The following is a 17,302-nucleotide window of genomic DNA, read 5'->3' as shown; positions in this document are numbered from 1 at the left end:
GGAACTCATGACTCTGGTCAGAGACCTCTTAAAACCAAAACAGGTGTCGGTGCATCACTGCACGCGAGTCCTGGGAAAGATGGTGGCGTCATACGAGGCCATTCCCTTCGGCAGGTTCCATGCGAGGACCTTTCAATGGGATCTGTTGGACAAGTGGTCCGGATCACATCTTCAGATGCATCGGCTGATCACCCTATCCCCCAGGGCCAGGGGGTCTCTTCTGTGGTGGCTGCAGAGTGCTCACCTTCTCGAGGGCCGCAGATTCGGCATTTAGGACTGGGTCCTGGTGAACACGGATGCAAGCCTCCGAGGGTGGGGGGCAGTCACACAGGGAAGAAATTTCCAGAGTCTGTGGTCAAGTCAGGAGACTTGCCTTCACATCAATATCCTGGAACTAAGGGCCATATACAACTCCCTAAGTCAAGGGGAGACCCTGCTTCGCAACCAATCTGTGCTGATCCAATCAGACAACATCACCGCAGTGGCTCGTGTAAACCACCAAGGCGGCACAAGGAGCAGGGTGGCGATGGCGGAAGCCACCAGAATTCTTCGATGGGCGGAGAATCACGTACGAGCACTGTCAGCAGTGTTCATTCCGGGTGTGGACAACTGGGAAGCAGACTTCCTCAGCAGGCACGACCTCCACCCGGGAGAGTGGGGACTTCATCAAGAAGTCTTCACGCAGATTGCAGGTCGGTGGGAACTGCCACAGGTGGACATGATGGCATCCCGCCTCAACAAAAAGCTACAGAGGTATTGCGCCAGGTCAAGAGACCCTCAGGCGATAGCTGTAGACGCACTAGTGACACCGTGGGTGTTCCAGTCGGTTTATGTGTTTCCTCCTCTTCCTCTCATACCCAAGGTGCTGAGAATCATAAGAAAAAGAGGAGTGAGAACAATTCTCATTGTTCCAGATTGGCCAAGAAGGACTTGGTATCCAGAGCTGCGAGAAATGCTCACAGAGGACCCATGGCCTCTGCCTCTACGACAGGATCTGTTGCAACAGGGGCCCTGTCTGTTCCAAGACTTACCGCGGCTGCGTTTGACGGCATGGCGGTTGAACGCCGGATCCTAGCAGAAAAAGGCATTCCGGATGAGGTTATTCCTACGCTGATAAAGGCTAGGAAGGACGTGACGGCTAAACATTATCACCGTATATGGAGAAAATATGTTGCTTGGTGTGAGGCCAGGAATGCCCCTACAGAGGAATTCCAGCTGGGCCTTTTCCTTCACTTCCTACAGTCGGGAGTGACTTTGGGCCTAAAATTGGGTTCCATTAAGGTCCAGATTTCGGCCCTATCCATTTTCTTTCAAAAAGAACTGGCTTATCTTCCTGAAGTTCAGACGTTTGTAAAGGGAGTGCTGCATATTCAGCCCCCGTTTGTGCCTCCAGTGGCACCTTGGGATCTTAACGTGGTGTTGAGTTTCCGGAAATCACACTGGTTTGAACCACTTAAAACCGTGGTGTTAAAATTTCTCACGTTGAAGGTGGTCATGCTGTTAGCCTTGGCTTCAGCTAGGCGTGTGTCAGAATTAGCGGCTTTGTCACATAAAAGCCCCTATCTGGTTTTCCATATGGACAGGGCGGAATTGCGGACCCGTCCGCAATTTCTGCCAAAAGTGGTGTCATCTTTTCATATGAACCAACCTATTGTGGTGCCTGTGGCTACTCGTGACTTGGAGGATTCCGAGTTACTAGATGTGGTCAGGGCTTTGAAGGTTTATGTATCCAGAACGTCGAGAGTCAGGAAAACGGAGTCACTGTTTATCCTGTATGCACCCAACAAGCTGGGTGCTCCTGCTTCAAAGCAAACTATTGCTCGCTGGATCTGTAACACGATTCAGCAGGCTCATTCTGCGGCTGGATTGCCGCTACCAAAATCAGTAAAAGCCCATTCCACAAGGAAGGTGGGCTCTTCTTGGGCGGCTGCCCGAGGGGTCTCGGCATTACAGCTTTGCCGAGCAGCTACTTGGTCGGGTTCAAACACTTTTGCAAAGTTCTACAGGTTTGATACCCTGGCTGAGGAGGACCTTGTGTTTGCTCATTCGGTGCTGCAGAGTCATCCGCACTCTCCCGCCCGTTTGGGAGCTTTGGTATAATCCCCATGGTCCTTACGGAGTCCCCAGAATCCACTAGGACGTTAGAGAAAATAAGATTTTACTTACCGGTAAATCTATTTCTCGTAGTCCGTAGTGGATGCTGGGCGCCCGTCCCAAGTGCGGACTTCTTCTGCAATACTTGTATATAGTTATTGCTTAAATAAGGGTTATGTTATGGTTGCATCAGGGTTTATCTGATGCTCTGTTGTTGTTCATACTGTTAACTGGGTAAGTTTATCACGAGTTATACGGTGTGATTGGTGTGGCTGGTATGAGTCTTACCCTGGATTCCAAAATCCTTTCCTTGTACTGTCAGCTCTTCCGGGCACAGTTTCTTTAACTGAGGTCTGGAGGAGGGACATAGAGGGAGGAGCCAGTGCACACCAGTATCCAATTTCTTTCTTAAAGTGCCCTGTCTCCTGCGGAGCCCGTCTATTCCCCATGGTCCTTACGGAGTCCCCAGCATCCACTACGGACTACGAGTAATAGATTTACCGGTAAGTAAAATCTTATTTTTTGGATTTCGGTATCATATGTACGCAGATGATACTCAAATCTACCTATCATCCCCTGATTTGTCTCTATCTGTACAGGGCCGTGTCACTGAATGTCTTTCTGCCATTTTCATCTTTATGACATCTTGCCACCTCAAACTTAATATTTCAAAAACAGTTAATTATATTTCCACCGGCTAATAGTAAGTACCAACCTGATATCTCTATCACTGTTGAAAACTCGACAATCAACCCTACCCCACAAGCTCGCTATCTAGGTGTCATCCTTGAATCTGATACTTTGTTCCCCACATTTATTCTGTCTCAAAATCATGTTACATGCATCTAAAAAACATATCCAAAATACGACCATACCTTACACAAGACACTGCTAAAACTCTAATCCATGCTCTCATTATCTCCCGCATTGATTATTGCAATAGTCTCCTAACTGGTCTTCCAAAAATGAGACTTTCACCACTACAATCCATTCTGAATGCAGCTGCGAGGCTAATCTTCCTCGCTAGACGTTCGTCATCCGCAGTTCCACTCTGTCAGTCCCTCCATTGGTTACCTGTATTCTACCGTATTCAATATAAAATACTTTTACTCACACACAAGGCCATTAACCAAACTACACCAACGTACATCAATTCGCTTATCACAAAATATCTCCCAACCCGACCTCTTCGCTCTTCACAAGATCTGCGCCACTCATCCACACTCACTACTCGCTCCCACTCATGATTGCAGGACTTTCTTCGGGCTGTACCCACTCTGTGGAATGCCCTACCACGCACAATAAGACTCTGCTCTAGTCTCTAAACCTTCAAGCGTTCCCTGTCCTCACATGTCCTCTCATTCTTCACTTTCCCTTCCTCCCAACCCTGGTTCATCATTGCTGTGTGACCATATCATACAGCCCACCAAGAACCTTTGCAATCTGGTGGACAACTATGCAATAGATAGCACCTATCCTTATGTAGCAATGCCTAATTCCCTATAGAATTTAAGCTTGCGAGCAGGGCCTTCCTACCTCTATGACTGTTTATTACCCAGTTTCGTTATCATTGTTATTTCCAATTGTAAAGCGCAATGGAATTTGCTGTGCTATATAAGAAACTGTTAATAAATAAACACTTGCTCCTGCGAGGACTAGTGTAACACTTGCTGCCGCAAGGACAAGTGTTACTCTTGCTGCAGTGAGGACTAGTGTTATCCTTACCGCTGCAAGAACCAGAATATCTCTTGTTGCAGAGAGGATAAGTGTAACTCCTTCTGTAGAGAGGACCAGTGTAACCGTTGCTGCAAGGACTAGCGTAATTAATGCTGCTGAGAGGATTAGTTCAACTTGCTGACTAGAGGAATACGGACTAGCATAACTCTTGCTGCCAAAGGACTAGTGTAATGCTTGAGAGGAGAGGTTCAGAGTAACTCTTGCAGCAGGGAGAACTAGTGTAATGCTGGGTACACCTTAGGAAGCCGAAATTTACATTATAGCACCCGTTATGAGCCGAAATTTACATTATAGCACCCGTTATGAGCCGAAATTTACATTATAGCACCCGGTATGAGCCGAAATTCACATTATGGCACAGAGAGAGAGAGAAAGAGAGACAGACAGCCATGGCATAGGTATACCCATACTCACCCTGGCGGGGGGCAGCGCTCTCCCTGCAGTGCTGATGCTGCAGCTGACCATGTGCTGTGGTGCTGCTGTGGCCGGGTTCCGGGACTGCGTGGGTGGGGTGTCTCCTCCTCAGTGCCAGGGGCTCAGGCAGACTGTAATCTGGGTGCTTGTGGGCAGACACTGTGCTGCTGCTCCTAGGACTTCTCTCCCCGATAGCCGCTCCCAGAATGCTCTGTGCTATGACGATAGAAAGAGAGAGGGGTGAGGCAAAAGGGGAGTGAAAACAAGAGATATAGTAGTGAGGGCAAAAGGGGTGGTAAAGACGAGAGAGGTGAGGACAAAAGAGAGGTGAGGACAAAAGAGATAGAGAGAGGGTGAGGACAAAAAAGAGAGGGGTGAGGACAAAAGAAAGAGAGGGATGTGGATGGGAGAGGAAAAAAGAGAGGTGAGAACAAGAGACAGAGAGAGGGTGAGCACAAAAGAGAAAGGTGAGGACAAGAGAGGGGGGGTGAGAACAAAAGAGAGAGGTGAGAGAGAGAGGTGAGGACTAGAGGGAGGGGGAGTGAGGACAAAAGAAAGAGAGAGAGAGGTGAGGAGGGGGGGGGGGGGGGGTGAGGAGAGAGAGAGAGAGAGAGGAATCAGCCAGAGCATGTATACACTCGCACTCACCTTGGCCAGGGGCAGCACTCTCCCTGCAGTGCTGATGCTGCAGCTGGCCATGTGTGTGCTGCTGCTGCTGGGGCCGGGATCTGGTACTGTGCTGCTGCTGCTCCCCGGCCTTCTCCCATCACGCGGCCACTCCCAGAATGCTGTGCGCGATGACGTTGCGCCCCCATCGGCATTCTGGGAAAGTGGGAAGAGAGAGGAGAGGACTTTTCCGCTCCGCGGCGGAGCACAGTGGCCGGAGCGAGGTGGGAGTGTTGAGACGAGAGGGAGGGGTTGCTGCTGCCAGACCGGCCCACCTGGCCATCGGCCCTTCTGGCATGCGCCAGAATTGCCAGATGGCCAGTCCGGCCCTGAACATAATTATTTTAATGTATCACTGATAGGGAAATTGTAACTTGCTTCTGGGAGGACTAATGTAACTTACTGCTGAGAGGACTATTGTATTCTACTGCTTAGAGCACTGTTGTGATTTACTGCTAAGATTACTTTTCACCCTCTTTTAAATTTGTGCGGGCTGGGCATTTTGTCACTCAGAGTAATCAGTTTACCTTTATTTTCATGTCATTTATGTATTTTTATAAAGAAAAAAATATGATTCTCCATCTTAATGCATATGGACTAATATATATACTTAACGAACCAAACATAATAACTTTTTTGTTATAGTTAATTGTTTCTAGAGAAATACATTTAACATACTTTTAATGTCTTGCTTCAATCATAGCCATGGTTTAAATGAGGTCTTATTTATTGTGCAATTGGTTATACATAACAAGAATTATATATTTCATTTTATATATTTGTATGTGTAGCATCTGTTTATTTAGATCCTTGGTACCAATTTTAGATTAGAACCATAAAATGGCTTCTAATTGTATACAACGTGCAATATAAATCCTAGCCCCCCCTCTGTTTATTTCCTGGTAAGCTTCTTGCTGACAGTAGGAAATTGTAAATTGTTACTGCACATTTAAAGCATCCATTTATTTCTCCTTTCACAAAAAGACTTGAGCTCCCAGACAAAGTAGTTGGGCAAATTGCCACTAACAGTTGGAATGTGGTACAAAAATTGATTTATCTTTTAATAAATAATGACTACATCACTTAGTGGATTTGTAAATTAATTGTTGTCTTATTGGAATAAAAACCTGCCTGTCTGCATTTGATTTATACTAACAGGCCATGTCCATCCTTCCCCTTTAGTTAGTCTATCATGGATAAATTACCAATGGCACTAGTAATGATTAATAACCAACAAAGCCTCCATCATTTGTATCAACAGGCTGCCACAATGCCAGAGAGCGGGGCTTGGCAGAAGTTGCTGCCGCACTGTTTGGATGTGGATCCTGTGACCTTGGGTGGACTGCTTCTGCACAGGTACTCTTTAGAACAACTGTTTGGTGAAACGCAGGAGTGATTATTTCAAGCACTGCTGTAACATTTCTAGAATCTGGTGATGTCCTTGTATCTTTATAGGAGGCAGTAACTGTAGGATTTATTTTAAACAAAGAACGCTATAAAGGGATTCATCCTGTAAAAATCTCATATGCCAAAGATAACTTTCTCTCATCCATCTTAGCTGGCTGCCAGCAAAACTGTGCAGTATATGTGAATTTATACAGTAAACTTAAAAACATTCATTTGGGGTTGCAGAGATGTTTAGATCAGAGACAAACTTAATTATTGCGACAGCTGAGACGCGGCAAGCAGGAATTTTGATAATGGACTGTTTGCGCATATTGTATATGCATATTTTGGTGCAAGTAAGAGATTAAACTACATAAGATTAAGTGGGAGGCGGTTATATTGGCGGCAGTCCAGATCCCGGCAGTCTGGATACCAAGGCAGATTCCCAACCACTGACAATGCTGACAGCCAATATCGAGGCTAACAGGGGCTATTCCCACTCGTGGGTGTCCACAACACCAATAGAGTGGGAATAGAACCTGTGGCGAGCGCAGCAAGCCACCGTGCCCGCAGTGTGGTGATACAGCGAGCCTGCAAGGGTCTTCGTTGCGCTCACCCCCCTGCTGGCATTCTGGCGGCCGGGATCCCAGCTGCCGGCATACCATACCCAATTTGAGTAAGTTATAGGGACGGGCGTAATGAGAAAACAAACAGTTACCGGTCATTACTAAATAAATGTTAATTCTAGTGTGAAAATGTATACAAGTGTATGTAGAGCTTACAATAACCTTACATGTCGGAGCTAATTTAGACCTGCATGGAACTCCATTTTTCCAGATGGATTTTGCACATGCTCTGCGGCCAAGTGTACATAACTATGAGCAACTACATATGATTCAGTCTTCTGCATCTCAGCCGCATCTCCACTTATAGTTACATGTGTATCCAGGGCCAGACTGGCCCACAGGGGAAACCCCCGGAGGGCCCCACTGCCTGAGGGCCCACACACTCCTCTAGGAATCAGGAACCAAACTCTGCACTTGATTTAAACATATTACATTATACTGCACAGAACTGTGGTGTATTTTCTACAGTATATTGCTGTTCTGGTACTTATTTATTAAAAGTCCCAAACAGTGCCCTCTCTAATGGTTGCCCAAGCCTCTATGGAGGTTGGAAATACCCCCTTTGGAGGCTGGTCACACCCCTAAATATATGCCCCTATCACAGCATTCCCCCGGTCGGCCCCTCTGTGCTGCAAAGGGACGTTCACTTGTAGGCTAAGTGTCCTCAGGGTTATCATGGGGATGTAGGTGGGACTGCGGGCCATACAGAGCTCAGCGTACTCAGAGATCCATCTGATTATGGACAAATCTCTTGCACAAGGTATAGGGCAAGTGCAACTGCGCATTGATATTAATGACAATTACCTTCACATGGACAGGGGCTTTGTGGCCACATAGATGTGCACAGCTTTGCATAACTGCAAAGATATCCATTCATTTCAGTGTGTTCAGTGGATCACTCACACAGCATCGGGCGACTTGCAGCACCCATGGGGTTGCGCAAGCCGGCTGTCACAGCAATCAGGAAATCTGCGTGCAACAACAGAGATCCCTGGCCCTAAATGATGGCGTCATGCCTCTGTCTTCACAAATGGAGGCTGTCGCCGCCCCATCCCCAAACGGCATCAGTCTGTCAATCACTGACAGTCTGATGCCGTCCATGCATCCTGTGTCACAGAACCCATTCACACACATGCAGAACAGGTCCTGCGCATGCACAACGTATTGAACATCGGTACTTTGGGGGTAATTAAGAGTTTATCACAGCAACAAATTTGTTAGCAGTTGGGCAAAACCATGTGCACTGCAGGGGGGCAGATATGTGCAGAGAGAGTTAGATTTGGGTGGGTTATATTGTTTCAGTGCAGGGTAAATACTGGCTGCTTTATTTTTACACTGCAATTTAGATTTCAGTTTGAACGCACCTTACCCAAATCTAACTCTCTCTGCACATGTTATATCTGCCCCACCTGCAGTGCACATGGGTGGTCATTCCGAGTTGATCGCCAGCTGCATTCGTTCGCTGTACAGCGATGAGGCAAAAAAAAATGCACTTCTGCGCAAATGCGTATGTGGCGCAATGCGCACGAGCGACGTAAAAGTACAAAGAAAGATGTAGTTTCACACAAGGTCTAGCGAAGCTTTTCAGTCGCACTGCTGGCCGCAGAGTGATTGATATGAAGTGGGCGTTTCTGGGTGTCAACTGACCGTTTTCAGGGAGTGTTCGAAAAAACGCCGGCTTGCCAGGAATAACGCAGGCGTGGCTGGCCGAACGCACGGCGTGTTTGTGATGTAAAAACAGGAACTGATCAGTCTGAAGTCATCGCAAGCGCTGAGTAGGTTTGGAGCTACTCTAAAACTGCACAAAATAAATTTGTAGCCGCTCTGCGATTGTTTCGTTCGCTCTTCTGCTAAGCTAAAATACACACCCAGTGGGAGACGGCATAGCGTTTGCATGGCTGCTAAAAACTGCTAGCGAGCGAACAACTCAGAATGACCCCCATGGTTTTGCCCAACTGCTAACAAATTTGCTGCTGCGATCAACTCTGCATTCAGAGCGCACATCCAACCTGTCCTGAATGAGGTCCAGTGAGACAGCCCTGTGTTATTCCTGGAATACCCCAGACAAAATACTGTATACATTATTTTTTTGGTAGGAATTATATATTTTTTTTATTCAATAGTAAACATGAATGTAACGGTAGAACATGCAATATGAATGTCTATCACTAATAGATTGTAGTTCATAGTTTGAATCCGTGACTTTGATTTACATGTTTTTCAGACATGTATGCCCAGATTGTAATGTAACACATCCTAACAACTGATCTGTGATTCTGAGTGTGCCATCACTAATCATCAAGTCTAATATCGGCGTCAGTAGCAGCACGTTGCATTGCCGGTCCCGTTGCATGCTCTTGTATGGAAGCATGCACATGCCCTGACACAATAGTAGGTATTATCCAGATGTGGAACTGCCGACGTTGCAGGGTGTGTATTGGTGACAGACTGATCTCGCTTCCGGACCCAGTAGCCATTGCACCCCCTGCAATGGGAGTAGTTCCACCACACACCCAGATTTACTTTTGGATGTCTGCTTTATTTTTCTAAAAAAAACTAAAAACCTATTTAATGGTTTAAAGTTAAATGGATTAAAGTTAAACTACAAAAAAAAATCTCAAAATGTAATTTACAGCATAACTGTTCATTGCCTAGTATTAAGATCATTGTCAAGCTATCTTACTATCTGCAGGGAGTCTTCTATTGCTGCCAACTGTTTTGTGGTTGCAATTTGCAAACCTAGTGTGTCATCAGTTTAAGTTGCTGCTGGCAAGAACATTTATGAATCTGATCTTTCCACCGCTGGAGATAAGTCATGCTATCAGTTTGAATGCTGACTCCTATTCGTTTTGCTTATTGAAAGGAGAATTGTTTGCATAGAAGTCATTTGTTTATTTGAGTATTGATGACTTCAGCAATAAGTAAAATAGTTAAATGGAAATAGACCAACAAAACGGGATGTAGTTGGAATCCCGGCGGTCGGAATCCCGATGGTAAAAAATACAGACGCCAGAAACCTGACCGCCAGAATACCGGCAGCGCCACCACAGCTATTCCCACTTCTGGGTGTCTTCGACATCCATGGAGTGGAAATAGAACCTGTGGCAAGCGAAGCAATCCGCCGAGCCCAGAGCGTGGCAAGCGTAGCAAGCCCGCAAGGGGCTTCGTTCCGCTCACCCCCCTGCCGGCATTCTGACTGTCGGGATTTCAGCGTCGGTATTTTGACCGTCGAGATTCCGACCGCCGGGATTCCGTACCCGACCCAACAAAGCCTAGTTAGACACATGCAGGTTTTAAGACTCTTGCTGTCAATTTTGAATTGCTGAGTTCTCTTTAAAATATACTGTGTGTGCAGAAAGAGGACATACTGAGGAGTATCCAGATAGTCCGGCGATCTAGTGATGTTTCACCTGTTGCCTGCGGTCAGTGGTGGAAGCCGTGCCATGAGCTAAACCAACATTAATGGGAATACAGCTTATCAATTCATTAGGTACCAGTATGCCTCAGTGGTGTCATTGGTTCCTAGAGAATCCTTTTAAAATTTGTATCAACCAACAAAATGTCTGCTTACACTCTGAGCAGGTGTCAGGTGACATTTAAAGAAAGAACTCTTCTCATCATATAGTTCCAGCAGCAATTCCCCCCATTTAGCCAACCAGCACCTTCATAAGGTTAGGGAAATGCCCACCTCTATCATTTTCTTAAGCTGCTTGACAGATTTTTAATGAGTCCCAACCATGCATTGAGTTTTGTTTGCATTCATCCTCCGGTGTAACATTGTCCATGGTCCCAGGAGGCGACTTTCACTTGGTTATGTGGCTCTTGCAGTGCTGTTTGGAGGAAGATGGGTTATTGTAGGAGAGCTTTAATGGTAAGTAATGCGGCAGAAACTATTTCTTCATGTGAAATTTCGAGCAGGAGTCATAACTGCTTTACAGGTCTGTGTGATCCACCAACATAACCATTTATTTTAGATAATTAAATCACTAGACAAACTGCACCACATTACATACAAGAGGACATATTAGTAAAACATTGCATAATGCCATTATTTGTCCAATTTCACTGCATGGACAAGGCTACGATGATGTAATTTACAGAGAATTACATCCTCGAGCCCCTGGACCACCCACCTCACTGTGGAAGGGTTGGGATCTGGATTTCTAGGACTACTAGACATTGCAAAATAGTCATTTATTACTTAAAAGAAAAATAAAATATTTGTACTTAATACTTAAAACATGTTATAAGTTAAGCCTAATATACAAGCATTAAAATGTGATATAGGTTTGACAAAGTCATAGGAGAGAATTAAATTGTACCAGATCATTTTTCACAGGTAAAAATGGGACTTTTATGTGCTTTTTTTATGCTATTTTTTTTTCAGGCAATTCAATTCCCCCGTTTTTACCATACAAGAAAAAAAATGTTGTTTTCTGGCAAAAGCACATAGGATCCTGGAAAAGTTCCTGGATACATGCGCTTTTGCATTTATTGGCCGCACAAAAAAATGGCACTAATAGGGGATTTTGTTTCACCTGCGTCGGGGCAAGTGAGAAAAAAAAATCCACGATAGTTCCTGCTATCGGGGACAATAGAATAACCACCGGGGGATCAATTTGGTGCATAATTTAATTCAAAATCAAAATCTTGTAGTAGATCAATAAAACTAAAGGTCTAGTGAATTTCAATTCATATTCCTTTTTTTAGCATCATGCTATAAGTGACACAACTAAAAAGATTTAAGTCGAAAAGACAAGTGCTTGTATCTAGGACAGAAGAGAGATAGTTCCATCCTCCAGCAAAGAATGGTTGTATTGGAAAAGCACCAAAATAATAGACAGGGTTGCTCGGTCTCTAAAGCATGGATTTGAGACTGTCACTCCGCAAGGTGACACAGTGCTGTAAGCTGCGAGGAATTAATTTTTATGGTAGTCACGAGATTGACGGGTTATGACAAACCTGAATTCATGGCGCTTTAATAAGTCTTTTGTCTACTTTTGCATACATTTTGACTTGTCTGGGAAATGACATATTGAGGTAGTGCACTGTCTGTAAATCCACTGGTGCTAAAGGGCTCTCAGTACATTGTCAGGTATTGTTGTATCAGCATGGTAAAGCATGTGCGATCATTTTCCTGCAGCATGCATTGAGGAGGTCTGAACCTGGTACAGAGGGACCTACTCAAGCTAAAAAAAAAAAAGGACGGGCCAGGTTTTACAGCATTCCCTAATCAGGGCATAGATGTAGTGGTTTCTACACATATTGTCACAGCCAAAGTATGTCATATAAAGCAACATCCCATTTATAAACGTTTTACCAGGGGTCTCACAATCTCCTTAAATATTAGAAATCAATTAAAGCAAGTAAAGTCATTTCACTTTCCTATTGAGATGTAATTAATAGTAGGATATTCTTGTACCAAGCCTGAAAGCGCTACTGTCTACTGCTGTCAGTGTTTGAGTGCTCATGTTTGCTAGAAGTTGACCTGATCCTTTCCACCTCTGACTTGCAACACATGGGCATTCTAGTTTAAGCCTGAAATGTACAGTAAAAGGGCAATGCTTTTAATAGCAAAACAACCCCCTATTTACTAGTAAATAAATTGCCCTTCTAAATGTCGGGCTTAAACATGCCGGGAACCAGTGGTTTTTTAAAGCTTAGTAAGTAAACTGCAACCTGTAAACTTGAATTTCTTTTCTGTCCGGCACTCCAAACCCATTAAAGCCAAGTAAATGATGTGACAGGGCGCATGACTGGCTCAGACTGTGAGGCCCAAATAGCAATTTCCATTTAGCTGTGGAATGTCCTGAGGTTGGGATGATTCAGCAGCTTGTGGTACTGTACATCCACGGGGACTGATCATGGCAGGAGTGGACAAAACTTGAACACGGCTTAGACGGCTACAGTTACTAGTATTATGAGCAGTAAAAAAGGTAAATGGTTTCTTCTAGAATAATGGTTAGGTCAGGCCGAGAGTTTATAGTACAAAAGCAAATGTTAGAAAACGTGGAGTTTACCTTGACACACAGTCATATTTCATATTTTAGGAGGTGTTTAAGGACACCCATCTGGTCTTGGATCAAACATCTTACAATTAAGGTTTACAGAGCACTGTTTCGTGCAATCTGAAGTGTCTGTGACAATTAATGTGTCATGAAAAATTTCTCCTACGGGTGTATCAAACTCACATATACAGTCGTCTAACTCAAACTTAGGCAACCTCACAGTGTTAGACTGCTAATCAAATTAGTAATAAAGAATGCATAATGATTTTTCTAGTGATAATTATATGGGCAATTTAACAGAAGATTGGAAATATTGAAGAACGGATATTATATACGGGTCTGCTAAACCTGTTGCTCATGAAATTAATTCTTTAAAAAAAATGATCTGCTTATGAGTGTATACATTGCTACATTTAGTGTAGGCAGCCACTTGGCAGGTTCATTAGAATCTTTTGTATTTTAGTAACTGAGAACATCTTTGAGATTGCCTTGGGAGGTGGGATATCAGGGTAAGGAAAGGGTCAAGTAGAAGTAGTGTAATCCCCAGACATAATTGGGGATTATGTTACATTGTGAAACCACTAAATACAGGAGAATAATTTCAAGTAAGAACATGTACAAGCAAAATGTGTAAGGGAATATAATGGCTGACAAAGTGAATTGGAATCAAGCTTCCCAAACTGAGCCAGATTGTATACTTTCCCTGTATTTGCTGGGATTTTTATTCCAAAGAAGCAACAAACCAATTCTTATTTACAGTAGTACATATTAAATAGGATAAGCCAGGATCTACCACTAATTAGCTATTGGCTAAGCTGCATTCCAGACATGGACGGTCAGTTTGTCAAATTGGGTTCTTCTACTGTAGAAGGGATTGGATACCATAGTAGTAGGCACATCTAAATTGGGTTTAGTGTTTGTGGTACACACAGGCCTATGGGTCATAGGGGGGCCTCACACAAAACATTCTGCACCCAGAATAGACTGCATTGTGTACTATACAATGCTGCTGCACCCCCACCCCCAACCCGCAGTCATTAAAATGTGTCTGCACAGAAGTGTCAATCACATGTTTTTAACATAAGTTCTTGTGATGCAGTTTTGCAATGTAAACTATATAAGCAAACATTATGGATGTCACTGATAAATCTAAACATTATAAATAACTCAGTATTATCTTTCCTGCGATAGTGCATACTTATGTTAATCCCATTATTATTACCATCACCTACTCCCAACAGCCTACACTGCCACCCAACGCAGCCGCTACGTCCAGAGGCCTGAATTAGACTTAGTGTCCATGTCGCACAATGTTCTGTAGTGTAAGTCGCTTTTTTCTTCTTTTGTTCATTCTGTTCCTGATTATGTACGTTGTAAGGTAGTTGCACGGTCATTCCTGGAGCTAATTATGCATCAGGTGCTGGAAAGGGGGAGGGGTCACAGACAAACAGACAGAGAGAGGGGGGGGGGGGGTGTTGTAAATCCCCTTGTGGCACCATTTAAATAAAGGATAATAATTATGTTTTTTTAATTTGCATTTTATTGCACAGTTGTGATATTGTCAACAACAAAATATGTTTTAATGATTAATATAACAACTAAGGGCTATATTTACAAAACAGCGACTTTTGTGAGATGCCGCTTCTTGGCGAGTTAAAGTGTACACTGACACTGACATTAAGGGTAAAGCATGCCATGTTAGTGCTGCTTTAAATTTTCTCTTCAAAGCTGCCACGAAGTGCCAGGTTGCAAAAGCTGCTGCTTCGTAAATGTAGCCCTAAGGGTCTTTTACTGACCAGTTTATTCTGTAGTGTCAAATAGCAAAGCCGCTTTCTTAAGAACGATTTAAACTATATTATACAACAAATAGAACTTATGGCCTGATTCAGAGATGGACACAGTTCACATCACAGCAGCAATCAGAAAATATGCTAATGCTGCAGGAGGTGTCTGAGGGAAAAAGTCTCCTCTTACCGGCATTGCCAATCCGAGTGCTGCCTCCTAAAATAGAGCATCGGATCATCTGTTAAACCATTGGTCACCTGAGAATCCCTGAGGTTACAGAGATTGGCCCTCGCAGTGCCATAATGTGTGGTCAGTGACTGGACAGGGTGCGCCCAGTCACCATAAAGGCTTGGCTAACTAGTACAGAGTACATAGCCTGGACCTCTTTAATATTATAAATAGTAAATACTGATAATACTGATAATACATGATAATGTTACAATGTAGCAGACTGATAACAGCAAAACACTGTAGTGAATACACCATAGTCCTGTATAATAATTAAGCATGTGATGGTGATCCTCTCTATATAAAGCAGATTAATGCACTGTACTGTACATTCATTTAGAATACAATAGACACCTACAGGGTGCCTGCATGACAGTTGTATTCCGTCTGCAATACATTTGTTAAATAATGAGAATGTTCTATTTTAAATGGAATGCTAGGGTGTATTTTTTGGTTCTTCAGCCGCTCATTTTACTTGCTGTGTTTGTACAATGTAATTTCATCTCAACTTTGTTTGCTTTTGTTGATGACAATAAATTCATATTCGTACATGTAATAGAGGATGCCGGTACTGAACATCCAGTGTCTAAAACTCAAGGAGAATAACATTAGTGGGCAGATGTAATGACGCCCGAGATTGCCAGAGGTGCGAGATGCTAGCCGATCTCGGATGTTTTTTTAAAGGGGCAATCACTTACAAGGCATGGTTTTGCTTTGCAAGTGTTCGTCCCTTTAAAAAAAGTCAGAGATCGGCCGGCATCTCGCACCTCCGGTGCTCTTTGGCGTCATTACATTGTAAAAAAAATCTACTACAGTATCTAAGCTCTTACCACTGTGATGTCTGAATTGTAGGTTAGTGATTTAATGCATGCTCATTGCCATTCCAATCACTAACAGGAAGTGTGGGGTAAATGTATTACCCTGCAGCATGGGGGAAAACCGTATCAGAGCACCTTATGTCCGCTATACCGCTTCACCCCCATGTAAGAAGGATGCTGTGCGGACACAACGACAGGGGCGATATGCACCCCTGTTCATATAGGCGCTGCTATCTAAAAGATATCAGGCCGATATGCGCGGCCAATGTATGAACGGTCAGCATCGCTGACCATTCCGACACCTGCAGCTGTTGATTTTGACAGCTGCAGGTGGTGATGCCCATATACCACAGCCTATACCCAATGCCCATACACCACAGGGACAGAGTTGTGCCTGGCTGTGGCGGGTGCCGGCTCTGGAGTGCGCTGGGGATCCCTCGTGAGTAGCGAGATCCCGCGCATGCGCAGAGAACCCAGCCGGGAGAGGGAAACACAGCGCTTCAGCACTGAGCTGAAGCGCTGTGTACTCACGGGACATCACCAGAGGCGGGAGCTTTCGCTCCCCCGCTTCGACAGACAAGATGTTAATACATCTTGACGATGTCCATTCCTGCTTCGCCTCGGTAATGAGGTGAAGCAAGTAGTGTTCTAGCAGCACGATCCATGGCGTTTAAATACATTTACCACTGAGTTCTTTATGTTAAAGCCTACAGCCAACAGGCGGAGGGGACAGGGTTGTGCCGTGACCAACCTCTGTGACTGTCAGGAGTGTGAATCTTGGTGTAGTTTCTATAGAAGCAAAACAAACCCCCATGTTCATCTGTTGTACCACCAGGTAGCTGACCCTCTGATTGAGTACATGGTCTGGAACCTGACCCTAAGAGGAGGGGCATTCTCTCAGTCAGTGGGGCTCACAAAGCATTTCCCCTCTACCCCTGTAGGACAGTCCGACCCTGAACAGATCACATGCACACAGGGGTGTAGCGAGGGTGGCTCCAGTGAAGCGCGAGCTCCGGGCGCCAAAAAAGTTAGAGGGTGCAGATGGGGCACACACTGACTCAGAGACTAGGTGATGAACAGGTCAGGTCAGTGGTGACAACAGGAGACACTGACCTCCAGCACATGCCGCAGCTCTGCCCACCCTTTTTATATGTCTCATTTGTCTGCTTGTAGCTGTGCAGCCAGGTTACTTTTGTCCTGCAGCCCTCACTGCTGCAGCACCTCTTTCTGCCCTGGCTGCTGCAGGACCTCTCTCTGCCCCGGATGCTGTAGCTCCTCTCTCTGCCGCGGCTGTTGCAGCACCTCTTTCTTCCCCGGCCGCTGCAGCACCACTTTCTGCCTCGGATGCTGCAGCACCACTTTCTGCCCCAACTGTTGTACCACCCCTCTGTGACCCGGCTGCTACAGAACCTCCCTCTACTGTTTTGTTCATATGTTTGTAAATCCAGTCATCAGGACACAGAGACATGTGAGTTCACTGCTGTGCTGTTTTATTTCATCAACAACTCCAGACACACTGCACACTGGACTACCCACTTCC

At 44.8% G+C, this 17,302-nt stretch overlaps 1 protein-coding gene across 1 annotated transcript in view; it reads left to right on the top strand.

Moving 5' to 3' along the window:
• The window catches only part of KIAA0825 (KIAA0825 ortholog), a 712,480-nt gene that overhangs the window by 386,540 nt on the left and 308,638 nt on the right, over positions 1 to 17,302 (top strand). Inside the window, exon 19 of the mRNA XM_063964012.1 lies at positions 6,173 to 6,267. Within this exon, the coding sequence (XP_063820082.1) occupies positions 6,173 to 6,267 (95 nt within the window). The remainder of the gene's footprint in view (positions 1 to 6,172; positions 6,268 to 17,302) is intronic.

This window comes from Pseudophryne corroboree, chromosome 1 (assembly GCF_028390025.1).
Source record: "Pseudophryne corroboree isolate aPseCor3 chromosome 1, aPseCor3.hap2, whole genome shotgun sequence".
NCBI classification, from domain to species: domain Eukaryota; kingdom Metazoa; phylum Chordata; class Amphibia; order Anura; family Myobatrachidae; genus Pseudophryne; species Pseudophryne corroboree.
This window is presented reverse-complemented; position numbering and strand designations above follow the sequence as displayed.